The sequence below is a fragment of the Macaca thibetana genome, chromosome 7 (genome assembly GCF_024542745.1).
Source record: "Macaca thibetana thibetana isolate TM-01 chromosome 7, ASM2454274v1, whole genome shotgun sequence".
In the NCBI taxonomy this organism is placed as follows: domain Eukaryota; kingdom Metazoa; phylum Chordata; class Mammalia; order Primates; family Cercopithecidae; genus Macaca; species Macaca thibetana.
In genome coordinates, this window is record NC_065584.1 from 3,794,967 (window position 1) to 3,815,767 (window position 20,801).

A 20,801-nucleotide genomic window follows, 5' to 3' on the forward strand; every position below is an offset into this window, starting at 1 on the left:
GTACTTTTAGTAGCGACGGGGTTTCACCGTGGTCTCGATCTCCTGACCTTGTGATCCGCCCGCCTTGGCCTCCCAAAGTGCTGGGATTACAGGCGTAAGCCACCGCGCCCGGCGGTAAATTTATCTTTAAACTATCATGGTTTTCTTAATGACAAGCACATGTTCCACTGTCAAATGCAATGCACCCAGGCTTTCCATCTCTAGTCCTTAGACATGTCTTCTTCAATCAGAATCACTTCTAGGCCACCTTGGACGGCACCAGACTCAGGACTGCACCTTTCTAAATGCACACGTTTCATAACTGGACCTTCTTTTCTTTTTTTTTTTCTTTAGAGACGAGGTCTCACTATGTTACCCAAGCTGATCTTGAACTTTCTAGGCTCAAGTGATCCCCCCACTTTGGACTCCCAAAGTGCTGGGATTACAGGCATGAGCCACGCTGATTTGTATGGGCCAATCTGGCTTTTTGTGGGCTATTCGCTAATTAAATGAGTTGTTTCCAGCTAATAGTCAGTTAAAAACACATCACAGTGGTTATTTCTCAAAACCTAAAACTGAAAAATTTTTAAAAACACAAAAAACAGGGCTGGGCATAGTGGCTCATGCCTGTAATCCTAGCACTTTGGGAGGCTGAGGTGGGCAGATCAGGAGGTCAAGAGATCGAGAACATCCTGGCCAACATGGTGAAACCCCATCTCTACTACAAATACAAAAATTAGCTGGGTGTGGTGCTGCATGCCTGTAGTCCCAGCTACTTGGAAGACTGAGGCAGGAGAACCACTTGAACCATGGAGGTGGAGGTTGCAGTGAGCCGAGATCGCGCCACCGCACACCAGCCCAGTGACAGAACGAGACTCATCTCAAAAAATAAATAAATAAAACACACACACACACACACACACACACACACACACACACAAAAATCTCAAAGACAACGACTGCCCCCTTCTTTTGTACCTTTTCTCGGATTTCCAGAGCTCTTTTGCACAACGGCTCTGCTTCTTTGTACTTCCCTCTTTTACCATAAAGGACTGCAAGGTTATTCAAAGTCGCTGCCACCTGTCAACACGGAGAGAACCACTAAGAATGGTAAAAGATAAGCAAATACAGTACATTTATACACCACATACTCATTTATACTCAATCTATACAGTAAAGCACTCTTAGTCGGAGAGAACACTATGACTTCAGTTAAAAGGAAAAGCGCAATTCACTGGAGTATAGATTATACAAAGTAATACTGCAGACTACTAAAATTAAACACATCAACGTCAAAAACATAATACCGACTTTTAAAAAATTTCCCTGGAAGCCACAAAGCCAACCAAAACAGATTCATATGCAAATCTGACCAGATTTTAATGAAGACAATGTAATTATTCAGAAAAAAATTTCTAGAAGGACATGCAATTTGATTTACAATCAAAAAATAGTTGGTGATCCATGTGAGGAGGGGTCATAAACAAATTAGATGTGCTCTGGCCTATCACTAGCACTGAGTAAGTGAGGACCTCCTACCTGCACCATCTAGCGAAAAGGCAGTGCTTAAACTTTCCCTGTTGAGTTTAATGGTAAAATGAGTTGGATAAAAGAAATACATGGTGAAAATAAAATATAAAAAGAATGAAAGAACTTGATATACAAACCGCAGGATGATCTTTGCCCAAAGTTTTCTCACGAATAGCCAAGGCATCATTCAGTAGGTTAGCTGCATCTTTGTATTTATTCTGATCCCTAAATGGAAAAACACACATTAAGTGTTTTAGATAAGTGTTTCAGATGTAGATCACTACAGCTTTTTTTTTTTTTTTTTTGAGACGGAGTCTCACTCTGTTGCACAGGCTGGAGTGCGGTGGCATCATCTTGGCTCACTGCAATCTCCGCCTCCTGGGTTCAAGCAATTCTCTGCCTCAGCCTCCCGAGTAGCTGGGATTACAGGCATCTGCCACCACGCCTGGCTAATTTTTGTATTTTTAGTAGACACGAGGTTTCACCATGTTGGCCAGGCTGGTTTCAAACTCCTGACTTTGTGATCCACTCGCCTCGGCCTCCCAAAGTGCTGGGATTACAGGTGTGAGTCACCGCGCCCGGCCTCATTACAGCTTTTTTAAATGTAATTTTCAACTACAGAAAAAAAAAGTTAAGCTTAAACTATTTAAGAGGCCAGGCATGGTGGCTCACGCCTGTAATCCCAACACTTTGGGAGGCTGAGGCGGGCAGATCACGAGGTCAGGAGACCAAGACCAGCCTGGCCAACGTGGTGAAACCCCGTCTCTACTAAGAATACAAAAAATTGGCCAGGTGTGGGCGCGGGCGCCTGTAGTACCAGCTACTCGGGAGGCTGAGGCAGGAGAATGGCATGAACCCGGGAGGCGGAGCTTGCAGTGAGCCGAGATCACGCCACTGCACTCCAGCCTGGGCAACGGAGCGAGACTCTATCTCAAAAAAAAAAAAAGAAAGAAAAACCACAAGCTTATGGGTGGGGGAAAAAACACTGGAAGGAAATCCATCAATAAACAGACTGGCAAGGTGAACTCTGGAATCAGACCCAACTAGCTTCCAAACTTGACCTTCCCATCTAGGCCACTGGGAAGATAATGCCCCACACTACAGTGTTGTCATGCCTATGCCAGTTGGCCAGCACAGAGTAAGTGCAACAATCTGGAATAATGGACCGAGCTTGCATTTGGTATCAGACAGAATTAATTCTAGTGTCTGAGCTTGGGCTCTGCCAGTTAATGGCTACACAGCTTTGGGTACATTAAGAGACCTCACGCAGTCCCAGCCTTCCCATCTACAAAGCAAGTATGTGATCTATTGGCACAGTCTTGCTGTAAGATGATATGCTACATGTATACTGAAAAAGCCTTTTAAAAAACAGCAAACAAAAGTAAATATATTGCCATGTCTGAATTTGGTACCCAATCTGCCTCCATTTTATTCAGTATGGAGGAATGAAGAATCTTTCTTGATTGGAGTAAAACAGCAACACCCCAGAACCAGGAACTCTCAGTTTAAGCATGCTACTCACTACTGATATGACTGAAAACAAGTATTTGCTTTTGAGACTTAGTACACATCTTTCTCAATTGAGTAGTAGTAACTGCCTGGCAAGGCTTTGCCCTGCAGAACGTGAGAAAGACTAATAAGGCTTCTAGAACCTCTGAAGCACACTAATTCTGGCCAAGTATTAATATACTGTTGTTTCTTTTTTCATCCTATCACATGCTATTGTAAGCTGCCTCAAACTTTTTGTGAAAGTCGGCAAGTACAAAATGGAGTTCCAAAAAGTAGTGGCCAGGTGCGGTGGCTCACGCCTGCAATCCTAGCACTTTGGGAGGCTGAGGCGGGCAGACTGCCTAAGCTCAGGAGTTCGAAACAAGCCTGGGCAACACAGTGAAATTCCATCTCTACTAAAATACAAAAAATTAGCCAGGCGTGGCGGCATGCACCTGTAGTCCCAGCTACTCGGGAGGCTGAGGCAGGAGAATTGTAGCAAATGCAATTTAAAAATAAGCTACCAAGGCTGGGCACGGTGGCTCACACCTGTAATCCCAGCACTTTGGGAGGCCGAGGTGGGTGGATCACCTGAGGTCAAGAGTTCAAGATCAGCCTGACCAACATGGCGAGACCCTGTCTCTACTAAAAATACAAAAATTAGCTGGGCGTGGGGCAGGCGCCTGTAAGCCCAGCTACTCAGGAGGCTGAGACAGCAGAATCGCTTGAACCCAGGAGGCAGAGGTTGCAGTGAGCTGAGGTCGTGCCATTGCACTCCAGCCTGGGCAACAAGAGCGAAACTCCGTCTAAAAAAAATAAAAATAAATAAAATAAAATAAGCTACCTAAAGTGTTATGAGAATTAAACGAGGCTGGACACAGTGGCTCACCCCTGTAATTCCAACACTTTGAGAGGCCAAGGCAGGTGGGTCACCTGAGGTCCGGAGTTTGAGACCAGCCTGACCAAGATGATAAAACCCTGTCTCTACTAAAAATAAAAAAAATTAGCCGGGCGTGGTGGTGGGCACCTGTAATCCTAGCTACTCGGGAGGCCAAGGCAGGAGAATCACTTGAACCCGGGAGGCAGAGATTGCAATGAGCCAAGATGGTGCCATTGCACTCCAGCCTGGGTGACAGAGCAAGACTCTGTCTCAAAAAAAAAAAAAAAAAAAAAAATGTCCAGGCACAGTGGTCCACGCCTGTAATCCCAGCACTTTGGGAGGCTGAGGTGGGTGGATCACCTGAGGTCAGGAGTTTGAGAACAGCCTGGCCAACATGGCGAAACTCTGTCTCTAGTAAAAACCGAAAAAATTAGCCAGGAGTGGTGGCAGTCGCCTGTAATCCCAGCTACTTGGGAGGCTGAGGCAGGAGAATTGCTTGAACCTGGGAGGCGGAGATTGCAGTGAGCCGAGATTGCGCCACTGCACTCCAGTCAGGGGGACAAGAGCGAGACCTCACCTCAAAAAAAAAAAAAAAGAATTAAATGGGATGAGATATACTAAGCACTTCTGTAAACAATGACATATTATAAAATGTCTGGGACTATTAATTAGCAGTGGTTCTCAGGTGCGGTCCCAAACCAACAGCAGTCAGCCTCAACTGGAACTTATTAGAAACCCAGAACTACCCTAGCCCTGCTGATCCAGGAACTCTGGGAGTGGGACCAGCACACTGCGATTTGTTAAATCAAGGGGGCTTAAGAAGCCCACCAAGAACTCAAATTCAAAAGAAAACAAAAATAGAATCCTAATGCATTAAAATCCTAACAGAAAAATGTACAAGGTAACAGGAAATTCACAGAAGGATGCAAATGATTAAAAATACATAATCAGAGAAATACAAATTAAAACACAATGCATACTCTACCTCCACCAACAGAACAGAGCCCCCCCACCTCCAGGGTGGCACCCGTGCAGCAGGAGCATGGGCAGGCACAGCCTTTCTGAGTGGCAGTTTGGCAGCAGGTACCAAGGACTATAAAATGTTTTTTTTTTTTTTTTTTTTGAGACGGAGTCTCGCTGTGTCGCCCAGGCTGGAGTGCAGTGGCCAGATCTCAGCTCACTGCAAGCTCCACCTCCCGGGTTCACGCCATTCTCCCGCCTCAGTCTCCCGCGTAGCTGGGACTACAGGCGCCCGCCACCTCGCCCGGCTAATTTTTTGTATTTTTCAGTAGAGACGGGGTTTCACTGGGTTAGCCAGGATGGTCTCGATCTCCTGACCTCATGATCCGCCCGTCTCGGCCTCCCAAAGTGCTGGGATTACAGGCTTGAGCCACCGCGCCCGGCAGGACTATAAAATGTTTATACTCTAACCCGTCTTAGGAATTTATCCTAAAAAAAAAGAAATACATGGCTGGGAACAGTGGCTCACACCTGTAATCCTAGCACTTTGGAAGGCCGAGGAGGATGGATCACCTGAGGTCAGGAGTTTTGAGACCAGCCTGGCCAACACGACAAAACACTGTCTCTACCAAAAAATACAAGAAATTAGCGGGGCTTGGTGGCAGGCGCCTGTACTCCCAGCTATTCGGGAGGCTGAGGCAGGAGAACTGCTTGAACTCAAGAGGCTGACGTTGTAGTGAGCTGAGATCACTCCATTGCACTACAGCCTGGGCGACAAGAGCAAAACTCCATCTCAAAAAAAAAAAAAAAAAAAGAAAGAAAGAAAGAAAGAAATCCAGGCCAGGCGTGGTAACTTGTAGCTCACACCTATAATCCCAGCACTTTAGGAAGCCATGGCGGAGGATCCTTTGGAGCCCACGAGTTTGAGACCAGCCTGGGCAACATGGTGGGACGCCATCTCTACAATAAATAAATAAATCCAAACTCTTGAACAAAACTTATAAAGATCAGTAAAATATGAAAGGCAAAAAAAAAAAAAAAGCTTAAAATTACGTGTCCTCAATACAAGAATGATGGAATAACAAGCTGAAGAGTAGAACACTGAATATGAACACAGATGCAGCTACTGTTTTTCCCAAACATCTACGCACATGGGTCGGCTCTCACACTATAATGCCAGGGAACCACGAGACTGACGGAGGCCACGGCACCCCAGCACCCAGCACTGATGTGTGTGCCCATGCACGCTGTGCACAACAAAAACCTAGTTATGCTTACTAAACTCATTTATATTAATAACATCCAGTACTGTCCAGAAACTTCCATATGTTTTAATGGGCATGTAAGTTTTTTTAAAAAACAAAAAACAAAAACGCTGGCCAAGTGCAGTGGTTCCCACCTGTAACCCTAGCACTATGGGGGTACCAAGCTTATCAGATCACTTAAGCCCAGGAGCTCGAGACCAGCCTGGGCAACATGGCAAAACGCCGTCTCTACAAAATATATACAATTTAGCTGGGCGTAGTGGTGCATGCCTGCGGTCCCAGCTACTCAGGAGGCTGAGGCAGGAGGATTGCTTGAGGCCAGGAGTCGGAGGTTGCAATGACCCATGATCGCATCACTTTTTGACCCTGTCTCAAAACACAAATTTTGTTGGAAGGAACTGTCTCAATCTATTAAGAGCTAAATGCAAATATCTCTGACTAAGAAATACCTACAGTGAAATATGCAAACAATTGGCCAGGCACAGTGGCTCATGCCTGTAATCCCAGCACTTTGGGAGGCCGAGGCAGGAGGATCAGTTGAGGTCAGGAGTTTGAGACCAGCCTGGCCAACATGGTGAAACCCTATCTCTACTAAAAATACAAAAGTTAGCCAGCCATGGTGGCACGCGCCTGTAATTCCAGCTACTCAGGAGGCTGAAGCAGGAGAATCACTTGAACTCAGGAAACACAGGTTGCAGTGAGCTGAGATCGCGTCACTGCACTCCAGCCTGGGTGACAGAGCCAGACTCTGTCTCAAAAAAGAAAAAAGAAAAAGAAAATATGCAAATAATCTCAACATTCACCAACAGGAAAACAGTCAAAAAATGTCTAGAATGTCCACGAAACCCTAATGCATAGTCACGGGGCAGACCAAGCTGCTGACAAACTACAGAGCCAAAGGGCATGGACTCGTTTTAAATAGTGTTGTTGTAACAGGGGGCTTACTTTCTTATTTGTGTGTTTTTCTTTATTTTATCAACTTTCAAAACTTATTTTTAAAGAAATTACTTATGCGTGTGGGTAGCTGTATCACCGAATTTCTCTTCAAGCGTCATTATGCCCTGCAATCTCCTCTCCTTCCACACATCCTCCTTCTTCCTCAGGCTCCCCTCGTCCCACCCCCACAACCTCAATCCTGTCCCAAGAGGACACCCTGCCTCCAGCTCCAGCCCCCAGCTGGATCCTAGGCACTGAGCCAAAGGAACTCTCCTACCACACAACTCAGAGCCCACCACTCCCCTGGGGCATCCTTCGGCAGGGGTGAAAAAGTTAGAGGCGCACACAAGAGGCAAAGGGCAAGTTGAATCCTGGATTCCAAAAGGAAGTACAGCGTTCCAGGCCTCAGAGGGCAGGAATGACACTGCCAGGCCAAGTGGGAAGGCCATTTAGACGAAAGAAGCTGCCTGCACAGGGTCTTGTGGAAAAGGTCAAAACAGCGTTTGGCTGGTGTGAGGGATACACCGTGGGCTATTCTAAACAAGCTGAACTGAGTGGTCACGGGCAGCGTCTTTTTTTTTTTTTTTTTTTTTTTTTTTTTTTTTTTTTTTTTGAGACGGAGTCTCGCTCTGTCGCCCAGGCTGGAGTGCAGTGGACGGATCTCAGCTCACTGCAAGCTCCGCCTCCCGGGTTCACGCCATTCTCCTGCCTCAGCCTCCCGAGTAGCTGGGAGTACAGGCGCCCGCCACCTTGCCCGGCTAATTTTTTTTGTATTTTAGTAGAGACGGGGTTTCACCGTGTTAGCCAGCATGGTCTCGATCTCCTGACCTCGTGATCCGCCCGTCTCGGCCTCCCAAAGTGCTGGGATTACAGGCTTGAGCCACCACGCCCGGCCTCGGGCAGCGTCTTATTCTGATTTGGTGACACCCTTCCACAGAGCTTGCTAAATATTTTTTAATTTAACCCCTATTTAAAGAGAAGTGGATATGGCTGAAAAGTAGTTTATATAGATACATAAAAATATATTTTAAGGGGCAAGATGGTTAAAAACAATGTCTCTGGGTAAAATTCAGTAGGGAAACAAAAGTGACTAGCCTGTACACCAAGGCCAGGATGTTGAGCATGGTGGCCACGTCCGGGTGGTCATGTCCTGAAGTCTTCTCCAGGTCCTCCAGGGCCTGCTTGCAGAGGGGCACGGCTACCTCGTAGCGTCCCTGCGAGGCGTACTGGATCACCAGGTTGTGGAGTGTCCGCAGCCGCGCGGGGATCTCGTAGCCGCCCTGCTGGGCAGCCGCGGCGGCGCTGCTATGCTGCTGCTGGACTGCACGGAGAAAGTTCACTTCAGACGAGTTTTTAAAGACAATTATCCAGATGAGTCAGTTTCTTTAAAATTGTCTTTACTAGCTTTGGTTCAAGTTAGTACTTGGCCCCTAGTGCTATTTAAATCTTTTCCTAGTACTGTCTGGGCAGCCAGGATTAAGAGTAGTGACTATAGGGTCAGGGATGGCACCATGGCCCCTCAGTGCCATGAGACTCTTCTTGGCGCCATGAAACAAGCAGAATAAGTAATTCTGACCTATCTACCCCATAAGAACCTGCAGATCACACCTGAACTGCTCATGCCTGCTGCTGTATCCTAGAGTCTACTCTAACATATTCCTGTATTCCAACATACAGCACAAATTATTTTGGAAAACCAAAGGCAACCCTGCTCTGCTGGTGCTTCCTCCAGGCAGGCCGCACGCACTAAGGCTGCCACTGATTGTTGATTGCTATGACCCTGTTCTAGGGGGAAACACCTCTCTCCTGCACTCGGTAACATTCCCACATCACCCATCACTCACTTCCTTGCCCTGGGTCGTCTTCATCATTGGGGAAAAGATCATCCAGAGGCTCTTTGGTAGAATCAGTGTCTTTGTCCTCCTATAAAACAGATCCAGGACAACGCTTCATCTTACAAGTACTATACACATCCTGTCCTGAAAATCTTTAATATTAAATACATTTTAATTAAGAATCTTAGAAAAGATGATCAGTTTTTAACATCAAATGTAGGATCACCCACAATCTGGCATCCATCAGTTGAACAGGAGTAATGAAAAGCTAGATAGACTAGAACACAAATACTTAAGTGCAGACCAGAGTTTGACGAAATGGGCATGGCTGCATTTCCATGCCTCAGATCCTTCTCCTGTGCTCTGAGGGAGGTCTAGGAGAGCAGGGAAAACCCTGACTCAAAATAAAATCTTATTTGGGAACCAAATATGTAGCAACAGATGAAAATGGTGCATCTCTGATCCCCAGAGAAGTGGAGGGGCTAGATGCCTCACCACCAAATCAGCTCCAGGGCAGGATCCCCAGGAGCAGTTTGAAACCTCCCAGCTTTAGAGGCCGGTGACCCATGTTTCCCCACATATTGCTGATTAGGCAAAGAAATAAAATCAGAAACTACATAATGGGAAAGACAGGTAACAGCCTGACCAGTAAGAAATTAGCTGCATCGGGCCGGGAGCAGTGGCTCACGCCTGTAATCCCAGCACTTTGGGAGGCTGAGGTGGGCGGATCACAAGGTCAGGAGAGAGAGACTATCCTGGCTAACACGGTGAAACTCCGTCTCTACTAAATAACACAAAAAATTAGCTGGGCGCCGTGGCGGGCGCCTGTAGTTCCAGCTACTCGGGAGGCTGAGGCAGGAGAGTGGCGTGAACCCGGGAGGCGGAGCTTGCAGTGACCCGAGATGGCGCCACTGCACTCCAGCCTGGGCGACAGAGCGAGACTCCGTCTCAAAAAAAAAAAATTAGCTTCGTCACGGGGCAGATGAACACTGTTTGGCTCCGGAAGGGAAAATGTGATAAAGACACATTGCTTTTAGAATATTCCTGTCTGGGATGCATAATCCAAGTATTAGACAAACCCCAACTGAGGAATGATGGACGAAGTAACTGGCCTGCATTCTTCAAAAACATCAATGTCATGAAAGACAACCACAGATGGAGGTCCTGTTCCATGTGAAAGGCTACTCAAGAGATGTGACAGTCTCATGAAGGATGTGCCCCTGAACTGGGACGCAGTGAAACAATGCCATGAAAGATGCTGTTGGCAGCTAACAAAAGGGGAGTATGAGCTTCAGAGGAGAGGATATGCTGGGTCTGTGTGCAACTTCCTGAGTGCCCCTGGCCCTGGACTGCCACAGGAGAACCCCTCACCCTAGGGAAAGACGCCCAGCAGCAGTAAGCAGCCGTGGCACGTGCTATACCACTCTGTGAACAGGGTTCAGAAGAAACAAGCACTTGTAAGTACTCCGGAAAGGGTAAGGAGAGTCAGCTCACTGGATGTTTTCTCCAAGTTTAACACGTTTTCAAAATAATACATTTTAAAAGTCTCCAATCCTACGAAACCAGCTTTCTCCTTCTCAGCATCCTCCAGTGTCCCAGGTCAATCACGGTTGGCATCGACGTCTGCAAGTACTCGCATTTCCACAGCACTCCAGAGCAAGCACATCTTTTATTTATTTATTTATTTATCGTTCGTTCGTTTGTTTTTTGAGATAGGGTCTCCCTCTGCCACCCAGGCTGGAGTACAGTGGCATGATCTTGGCACACTGCAACCTCCGCCTCCCAGGTTCAAACGATTCTCATGCCTCAGCCTCCCAAGTAGTGGGACCACAAGTGCACACCACCACACCTGGCTAATTTTTTTGTATTTTTTAATAGAGATGAGGTTTTGCCATGTTGGCCAGGTTGGTCTTGAACTCCTGGCCTCAGGTGATCTGCCCGCTTTGGCCTCCCAAAATGTTGGGATTACACGCATGAGCCACCGCATCCGGCCTTAATTTTTTTTTTTTTTTTTTGAGATAGAGGTTTACTCTGTCGTCTAGACTGGATTGCAGTGGCACAGATCTTAGCTCACTGCAACCTCCATCTCCTGGATTCAAGCAATTCTCCTACCTCAGCCTCCTGAGTAGCTAGAGTTACAGGTTATGTGCCACCATGCCTGGTTACTTTTTGTATTTTTAGTAGAGATAGGGTTTCACAATATTGGCCAGGCTGTCCTCCAACTCCTGACCTCAGGTGATCTGCCTGCCTCGGCCTCCCTAAGGGCTGGCATGAGCCACCGCACCCAGCCACATCTTTTAAATCAAAACATTTAGTTGGCCCCTAACCTAGAGGACACATGAGGGAGGAATATGGTAAGCCTCTTGAAACACCATGCTGTCAACTAAACTGCATTCTCCCCAAATTCCTATGTTAAAGCCCTAACCCCCAGTGTAATGGTATTTAGAGATGAAACCCTTGGGAGGTGATTAGGATAAGATGAGCTGGAAAGGGTGGGGCCTCACGATGGGATTAGTGCCCTTATAAAAAGAGACACCAGAGAGCTTACTCCCTCTCTCTCTGTACCACATGAGAACACAAAGAGATGGTGGCAGTCTGCAAGCCAGAAAGAAGGCCCTCACCAGAACCGGACCCTGCTGGTACCCTGATCTTGGATCTCCAGAGCTATGAGAAAATAAATGTTAAGCCACCCAGCCTGTGGTATCTGTTACAGTAGCCCAAGCAGATGAAGACACAGGGGAATGTAGGTTTGCTGGTGCTACACATAAGACTGTTTCTGTAGTCTTAGAATGGGGATTCGAACCAGAGACACAAATGTGCACCTCTCTAGTAGTCTGATTATGTACGTGAACATGCCTGGCACCATATAGGTATTTTTAAAATGTTAGTTCCAAATGCAACGTGGAACACTGGACTAGGTCCTAGCACAGAAGAGATACTAGTGGAAGGCCTGGTGACATCCAAACCAAGCTTGTGTTTCAGTTAACAGTAAAGTATTGATGTTAATATCTTAGTTCTGACCACTGATCTACGATTATGTAGGATTAGGGGAAATTGGGTTATGGTTCTTCTCAAACTTTCCAACTTTTCAATCAATTTAAAATTATTCCATTGGAAACTTGAGAGAAGGGTAAAATTTTTAAAAATTAAAAATAAGTAAAATAAAATAATTCCAAAATTTAGAAATTTTCTTTAAAAAGAAGTTAACTGAGGCTGGGCATGGTGGCTCACGCCTGTAATCCCAGCACTTTGGGAGGCTGAGACAGGCAGATCACAAGGTCAGGAGATCAAGACTATCCTGGCTAACACAGTGAAACCCTGTCTCTACTAAAAATACAAAAAATTAGCCAGGCGTGGTAGCACACGCCTGTAGTCCCAGCTACTTGGGAGGCTGAGGCAGGAGAATCGCTTGAACCCAGGAGGCAGAGGTTGCAGTAAGCTAAGATCATGTCACTGCACTCCAGCCTGGGCGACAGAGCAAGACTCCACCTCAAAAAAAAAAAAAAAAAAAAGTAGTTAACTGAATCAGAAATAAATGTTGAATGAAAAATAACTGAGACCAGGATAAATATCTAAATACAGCCAACAGAGAAAGAAAAAGGCTGGGCACAGTGGCTCCCACCTAGAATCCCAGCACTTGGGGAGGCTGAGGTGGGAAGATCACTTGAGGCCAGGAGTTCAAGACCAGCTTGGCCAAAATAGTGAAACCCCATCTCTACTTAAAAAAAAAAATACAAAAACTTAGCTGGGCATGGTGTCACACACCTGTAATCCCAGCTACTCCGGAGGCTGAGGCAGGAGAATCGCATGAACCCGGGAGGCAGAGGTTGCAGTGAGTTAAGATTGTGCCACTGCACTCCACCTGAGCGACAGAGTGAGACTCCGTCTAAATAAAAGAAAAAAGGCCGGGTGCGGTGGCTCAAGCCTGTAATCCCAGCACTTTGGGAGGCCGAGACGGGTGGATCACGAGGTCAGGAGATTGAGACCATCCTGGCTAACATGGTGAAACCCCGTTTCTACTAAAAAAAATACAAAAAAACTAGCCGGGCGAGGTGGCGGGCGCCTGTAGTCCCAGCTACTCGGGAGCCTGAGGCAGGAGAATGGCGTGAACCCGGGAGGTGGAGCTTGCAGTGAGCTGAGATCCGGCCACTGCACTCCAGCCTGGGCAACAGAGCGAGACTCCGTCTAAATAAAAGAAAAAAAAGAAAACCAAGATCCTTTCTTCCACTGCAGATATAGGAAGATAAGCCGGCAAGGGAAGCCAAGGGGAGGATGAGAGATGTGGCAAGAGAGCCAGATGGTGTCTGGGGGACCAGGGTAGTTTCAAAGAGAATGGCAATGCCAAGAGCACCCACCGTAAGAGGCAGAGAGCTTGCCCAGAGTCTTTGGACCACTGCTAGACCAGCAGCTGATGGCACGGAAGCCAAGCTGCAGAGGGGCAAGGAAGCTCCGGAGCCTAAGCTGGGGCAGACCTCGGGGCAGACCTCGCTGAAGGTAATGGTGTCTCTCTGGACTGTGGCTTATATTTACAAAATATTTTTGCATGTTCTGGTCAACGTTCTAATATGAAAAGAATAAGGCGAACAGAACCTCTATGACTTGCCCCGGGACTCCATTTTAAACATCAGCACCACATTTGCCACAGAGCCACTCACGGATGGGGAAATGTCGTCGTCATATTTTTTTAGCTGATTCATAAACTCCAGATGCTTCTTCTCCTCCTCCAGTTGAGCCACAGACTGCTCGCTCTTCTGCAGTTTCTGCTGCGTGTTGGCCAATTCATCCCGTAGCCACTGATTCTCCTGGCACAGACGACGAACCTGCGCACGCAGTTTCTGCTTCTCGGACTCCACAGCATTCAGGTGATTTGACAAAGCCATCATAACCTGAGCAGACAGAAACGTGTGCAGCACTGTGGCACACTGTCCAGCAAGTGTCCCTCCCACCTGTGCGAACATTCTGTGGCTGGGGCTGTAGCTTACACTCGCAGATGTTTTCTCCAAAGTACATATAAGTACCATCTGCCATTTATTTCTCTTTTCCCCTTCAGCCACAGACTACATAACAGGATACGAAAAAGAAAATCACATGCTCAGAATGCCTACAAAAAAACTATTTATTTTTTTGAAGAGCATGTCAAATGAACTAGCAATGAAAACACAACTACCCTTCTGATGAAACTGTATTATTTTACTTTCTATCAAGATGGCCCCAACATAATTTTTATAGACCCTTTCCCACGTGTGAGGCCTTGCGTACACACATGCATGTCTGCGCACAGAGTGCAGGCTGGTGAAGGGCTGGAGGTGGAAGTCAGAGAACAGGGCACATACAAATCTTCCTCAGTGTTCCAAGGTGAGAGAAGACATCTCTGCAGCTACCACCAAGAGTAAGAGCGCACTGGTGCACTCATCAGCTTATGTTTATGCCATAAAATCCAGGGAACGCTCCAGGGCTCTGCCTACAGAGTGCTCACTAGTTTCCGGAACAGACCAGCATGAAGCCGTGGCAACTTCCTAGGAGCATAAGAGCGGAAAGATCTAGGAGGAGCTGACTGGCTGCAATCCGTTCTCTCTTTAAAACATATATCTGCCCTTCCCTCTCATACATAATAACCAGGTTATTATCCTCCTAGGTTTAAAACATGAAACTCCAGAAGGTGGGACTTTTTCTTCCTTCTTTTTGTAAAACTCTTATCTGCGACACCAAAAAAGCAAGTTTAAATTCATGTCACCTGTTCTCAGGATAACAGAACTTGAGAAATAATAGGTTCACGATATCCAAACAAAGCTACAGTTCTGCAACTCAAGTCTGTCACATGGTTAGGATGAAGACTCTAAAATCAGGGTGTAGGCGTTCACTTCCCCTGTGAAAGCAGAAACCACTGGCCAGCAGCCCCTCTTCTGCTCTATTCACTCACGCAACTAGAGAAAGCTAAAAAGTCAAGCGTTAGTATATTTAATTTTACCTAAGATATGCTGGCAGGGCCAGAAGTTATCAGGAGAGAGAATTTAAAAACCTAGGTGTTTCCAGTGTTTTCATCTCTATGTCAAGCATGATATTATAGAAACAAAGGTTAGTCAAAGATATGATGCAATCTGGTCCTGGGATTGCAGAGACCATCACCTACTGGCCAGTGTCCATTCTCCTTTCCTTCCTTAGGCTTGAGAACCTGCCACTGTAAGTGGGAAGACAACATTCCCCAGTCTCCCACTCACCCAGGTAGAGCCATGAGGTCTGGCCTATGAAATGTAAGCACTGCTGTACACAACATCAAAGCAGCAGCCTTCAAGGAAGGAGGCACGTCCTTCCTTTCCCTTCCCCTATGCTAGAACAGGGCCACATGGCTGCCACTGGAGCTCACTCTCAGTCCCCAAGACAGGCTGCCAAGGTGTAGCGTGGCAGATGTTAGAAGCCTGAGTACCCCCGATGACTGTGCAGCTACAGAACCCATCCAGGATAGTGTACCTCAGTACTTGTTTGACAAACATCTTGTGGTTTAAGCCACTGTTTTTGTTTTTTTGATACTGGCAGCCAAATCAAATCCTAAATGATACATAGCAGTATCCACTATTTTGGCTCTGCTTTTTAAAATTTGGAGAGGCCCTGAGGTCAGGAGTTCAAGACAAGCCTGGCCAACATGGTGAAACCTCGTTTCTACTAAAAAAACAAAAAATTAGCCGGGAATGGTGGTACGTGCCTATAATCCCAGCTACTTGAGAGGCTAAGGCAGGATAATCACTTGAACCCGGCGGGTGGAGGCTGCAGTGAGCCGAGATTGCGCCATTGCATTCCAGCCTGGGCAACAAGAACAAACACCGTCTCAAAAAAATAAAAAATAAAAATAAAAGTCAGAGTCCGGGCATGGTGGCCTCACGCCTATAATCCCAGTACTTTGCTGAGGCAGGCAGATCACGTGAGGTTGGGAGTTTAAGACCAGCCTAACCAACATGGAGAAACCCTGTCTCTACTAAAAATACAAATTAGCCAGGTGTGGTGGTGCATAATCCCAGCTACTTGGGAGGCTGAGGCAGGAGAATCACTTGAGCCCTGGAGGCAGAGGTTGCAGTGAGCCGAGATCACACCAGCGTGGGCAGCAAGAGCAAAACTCCATCTCAATCAATCAATCAATCAATAAAATTCTTATGGGCCCAAATCAATAGTAATTAATTAACATACAGAACACACATGTAAGTGGATCTGGTTTTTTTGGTTTTTTTTTTCTTTGAGATAAAGTCTCGCTCTGTCACCCAGGCTGGAGTGCAGTGGCGCAATTTTGGCTCCCTGCAACCTCTGCCTCCCAGGTTCAAGTGATTCTTCTGCCTCAAGCCTGCCTAGTAGCTGGGATTACACACGCCAGCCACCAGGCCTAGCTAATTTTCGTATTTTTAGTAGAGTCAGCGTTTCACCATGTTGGCTAGGCTGGTCTCAAATTCCTGACCTCAAGTGATCCACCTGCCTCAGCCTCCCAAAGCGCTTGGATTACAGGCATGAGCCACCGCACTCGGCCTGGATCTGTTATTTTATAACCATCTTTCCTCTTCTTCAGTGAAACTGCCTATTTCAAACAAAGTCTCCATTTTACCAAACCATCAAAAGTTCTTGATGATGTCTGAGTCATTCTCGCTTATACCTGTGCCTCACTCAGGCCAAGCTCCAACATCTCCAGTGACTTCCGGATCATGTTTGATTTCTCCTCCACCAGGTTACTTTCATCATCTTTCTTCAAACACTTCAGTGTCTCCAGCAAACTTTGTAAAATGGAATTGTGCTCATTCTTCAAAGCTTCCAGCCCCTGAATTACTTGCTTTGTTTTAGAAATAATTTCATCCTGTGTAAGCTTCTCCAACTTGTCTTCCTTTATGTACACCATTGTGGACATGTTGTCATACATTCTGGAATGAAAAAAGAAAAAGAAATTAGACCCCTCATTACAAGTTCATTTCTGTTACATCAAGTAAACATGAAAATTTTTTAATTAACATTTTATAGAGAAATAATAAATATGCACATTTGTAATTTATGATCTTGAAGTACCACATTCTGCACTGTTTCTGTTTTTCCTTTGCAGACACATTTAATTACTTTTCTGGTTTATGTTTCCATTTTTTTTTAAGACAGCAACTGAAATTAACGCCAAAGATTAAAAGCAGCAAAACATCTAAATGGCATTTCCAAAACACATAGCCTCAGTGAACAACATTTTTTCTCAAAATGTTTGCAAGCCTTTTTCTCTTCCTAATGAAATGCAGAAAGAACACTACATTCTTGGTAACATGTTTAACTGGACAAAGGCTTGAAAAGGAGTCATGCAGCTGGAAGAAGAAAGAAAAACCAGCCAAAGAACATGGAACAGGAAGAGCAGCAGGGGAGAAGCAGACCTGGAAGACACAGGGCACCAAGGACAGGAGCAGGATGGTCACCGGGCAGGCTCACAGATGAGGAGGGCGCAGTGAAGCACCACTGGGGCCAGGCCCAGGGTGACGTGATGCAGTGCTTGGAATGGGCTTTCAAACACCCAAGTGAGAAAGAAAAGGGGGAGGAAAGGGGCATACAAAACAGCATCACTTGTGCTGGTGTGCCTGACAGCCACTGGCACTGAGCAATGGATTCCTCTGCTAGCCTCTCTCCTTTTTACTAAGTCTTAAAACTATATAGTTAAGTTTAAAAAACAGAAAGATAATGAGCAGTGATCTTTTCGGCAGAGTGACAGGGATGGAGGCGAGATTACACGTCAGAGTTATTTCCTTCATAACACTGCCACTGTCTGAAACTCACATTTCATGAAGTGTCTAATATCACTTTGAATATAAGCTCTTATTTTAAAAAAGGCAGGACAGCCGGGCATTGTGGCTCATTCCTGTAATCCCAGCACTTTGGGAGGCCAAGGCAGGTGGATCACTTGATGCCAGGAGTTCAAAACCAGCCTGGCCAACATGGCAAAACCCTGTCTCTACTCAAAATACAAAAATTAGCTGGGTGTGGTGGCACGCACCCGTGGTCCCAGTTACTCAGGGGGCTGAGGCACGAGAATCACTTGAGCCCGGAAGGCAGAGGTTGCAATAAGCCAATATCGCGCCACTGCACTCCAGCCTGGGCAACAGAGCAAGACTCTGCCTAAATAAATAAATAAATAAAAATAAACAAAATACAATTAGCTGGGTGTGGTGGTATGTGCATGTATTCCTTGCTACCCAGGAGGGTGAGGCTCAAGGATCACTTGAGCCCAGGGGTGTGAGGTGACTGTCAGCTATGATGGTACCACTGCACTCCAGTCTGGGTGATGGAGCAAGACCCTGTCTCTTAAAAAAATTCAAAAAAAAAAAAAAGGCTCCACAGCATCTAGGCGCAGCTCCTGCCAGTCCATGTGATGAATGGATGGACTGACAGACACTGGATGAAAGGAAGAAAGGCTGAAGCAGCAGACAGACTACATATTCCAGGATTTGGGGTGAAGCTATGAGTGCTTGAGAATAGGGTCACGTTAGTCTCTGCATCACCAATTTCACACTGGAAAAATCTTTTTTTTTTTTTCCATAAATATGAAGACTAAATTCCTTTTTTTTTTTTTTTTGAGACGGAGTCTCGCTCTGTCACCCAGGCTGGAGTGCAGTGGCCGGATCTCAGCTCACTGCAAGCTCCTCCTCTCGGGTTCACGCCATTCTCCTGCCTCAGCCTCCCGAGTAGCTGGGACTACAGGCACCCGCCACTTCGCCCGGCTAGTTTTTTGTATTTTTTAGTAGAGACGGGGTTTCACCGTTTTAGCCAGGATGGTCTCGATCTCCTGACCTCATGATCCGCCCATCTCGGCCTCTCAAAGTGCTGGGATTACAGGCTTGAGCCACCGCGCCCGGCCCTAAATTCCTTTTAAAATTTGGAAGTTGTCTGTAGGACTATTCAGAAATCCACCTCCACTCCACTAACAAAGAGCCCAGAAAACAACAAAAGAACAAACGCCGGCCAGGCACAGTGGCTCATGCCTGTAATCCCAGCACTTTGGGAGGCCGAGGCGGGCAGATCACGAGGTCAAGAGTTCAAGACCAGCCTGGCCAATATGGTGAAACCCCCGTCTCTACTAAAAATACAAAAATTAGCCAGGCCTGGTGGTGCTCGCCTGGAGTCCCAGCTACTCAGGAGGCTGAGGCAAGAGAATCGCTTGAAACCAGGAGGCAGGGGTTGCAGTGAGCCAAGATTTCACCACTGCACTCCAGCCTGGGCAACAAAGGAAGATTTTGTCCAAAAAAAAAAAAAAAAAAAAAAAGACCAAAGGCCACTCCTCTACCTGACAGTATGTTAACTGCTAGTATTTATTTAACACATGGCTCTCCAGCTTCACTGTAGCAAATCCATGCTGTGTGCCAGGCTGGGAATATATTGCTGAATAATACTGCTGTGCTCCGTGAGGGACCTTGTCCATACTGTTCCATGATATATCCCCAGCCTGGCACTCAATACACATTCGTAAAATGAGTGAAAGAAAACACTTAAGGACCAGTTTTCAACAAACAAGATTAAAATGTACTAGGTTAACATGTTGATCTGAACATCTCTGAGGTTCCTATGAGTGAAGGGAAGGGTCTTCAGAAGGAGGAAAATAAAACTTAAGGCCTGTTTTTCCTCCCTGACAGCAAAGTATTTATGTATTATATCCAAATGATGCAACATATATTCTTTTATGTTTCCAAAACTAGCAGATGCAAGTGTTTTTCTAAAACTTACTCTGAGTTAAGTAAGCCCTGGAATGTACAGATTAATAAGGGCCTCACCCTTAGGGACATTCAAGCTAGTAGAAGACAACCTACACAAGCAGGTGCACAAAGACCTGAAGGCCCAGGGACAGTGGCTGTGCGGCGGAACACAGTGATGGGGGGCAGTGGAGTGGCCAACTGAGAGACGAAGGCCAGACAGAAGAAACCATTCCCAAGGGATGTTATCAAGTAGCACCTCTCAAGGCTAGTAAGGGCACTGCCAGCCCAGGGCAAAAGGCGAGCTGAGGCAGAGGTGTGACGGCACCCACTGCTGGCGAGCAGCTGCTCATCACTGCAGAGCCAGATCCAGTACCAGGGCTAGAGGAGCAGTGCAGAGTGACAGCACAAGAAACCTGCCCCCCAAGCGACCATGATATAGATGTTAAGTACACACGACACTTCTTCAGAGGAAAACAGACAGTGGCATATATATTCAGACTCGATGCCTCTTGCCATTTCTAGGCTAAGTCATTATAACCAAAGGCAGCTTATATTAATAAACAGTGCCAAGGCAACTGGCTATTTAGGAAAAATAAAGTTAAACTCCTATACTCACTATATACTAACATAAATTTCAAATTAATAATTAAATAAAAAAAAGAAACTAGAAGGAAATACAAAGGCCTATATGCATGTAGGTCAAACTAAAGAGCATTCTATGAATAAAAGTAATGGCAAGCTGGGCACAGTAGCTCACGTCTGTAATCCCAGCACTTTGGGAGGCCAAGGCGGGCAGATCACAAGGTCAGGAGATCGAGACCATCCTGGCTAACACGGTGCAACCTCGTCTCTACTAAAAATACTAAAAACTAGCCGGGTGTGGTGGTGGCTGCCAGTAGTCCCAGCTAATTGGGAGGCTGAGGCAGGAGAATGGTGTGAACCTGAGAGGCAGAGATTGCAGTGAGCCAAGGTCGAGCCACTGCACTCCAGCCTGTGCGACAGAGCGAGACTCCGTCTCAAAAAAAAAAAAAAAAAAGACTTCGAGACCAGCCTGGCCAACATGGTGAAACCCCATCTCTACTAAAAATATAAAAAATTAGCCAGGCGTGGCGGCACACACCTGTAATCCCAGCTACTCTGGAGGTTAAGGCAGGAGAATCGCTTGAACCCAGGAGGCGGAGGTTGCGGTGAGCAGAGATCCCACCACTGTGCTCCAGCCTGGGCGACAGAGCAAGACTCC

At 46.4% G+C, this 20,801-nt stretch overlaps 2 protein-coding genes across 17 annotated transcripts in view; one reads left to right on the forward strand and one right to left on the reverse strand.

The window, feature by feature from the left end:
* CKB (creatine kinase B) overlaps positions 1-20,801 on the forward strand; it is a 202,401-nt gene that overhangs the window by 52,025 nt on the left and 129,575 nt on the right. The window lies entirely within an intron of this gene.
* KLC1 (kinesin light chain 1) overlaps positions 1-20,801 on the reverse strand; it is a 73,388-nt gene that overhangs the window by 30,586 nt on the left and 22,001 nt on the right. For all 16 annotated transcript variants that reach the window (XM_050798396.1, XM_050798399.1, XM_050798409.1 and 13 more), the window contains exons 2-7: positions 16,507-16,768; positions 13,529-13,759; positions 8,883-8,961; positions 8,134-8,359; positions 1,647-1,734; positions 958-1,059 (exon numbers count right to left, since the gene is read on the reverse strand). In XM_050798396.1, coding sequence (XP_050654353.1) covers positions 958-1,059; positions 1,647-1,734; positions 8,134-8,359; positions 8,883-8,961; positions 13,529-13,759; positions 16,507-16,767 — 987 coding nt within the window. In that variant the 5' untranslated portion in view covers position 16,768. The remainder of the gene's footprint in view (positions 1-957; positions 1,060-1,646; positions 1,735-8,133; positions 8,360-8,882; positions 8,962-13,528; positions 13,760-16,506; positions 16,769-20,801) is intronic.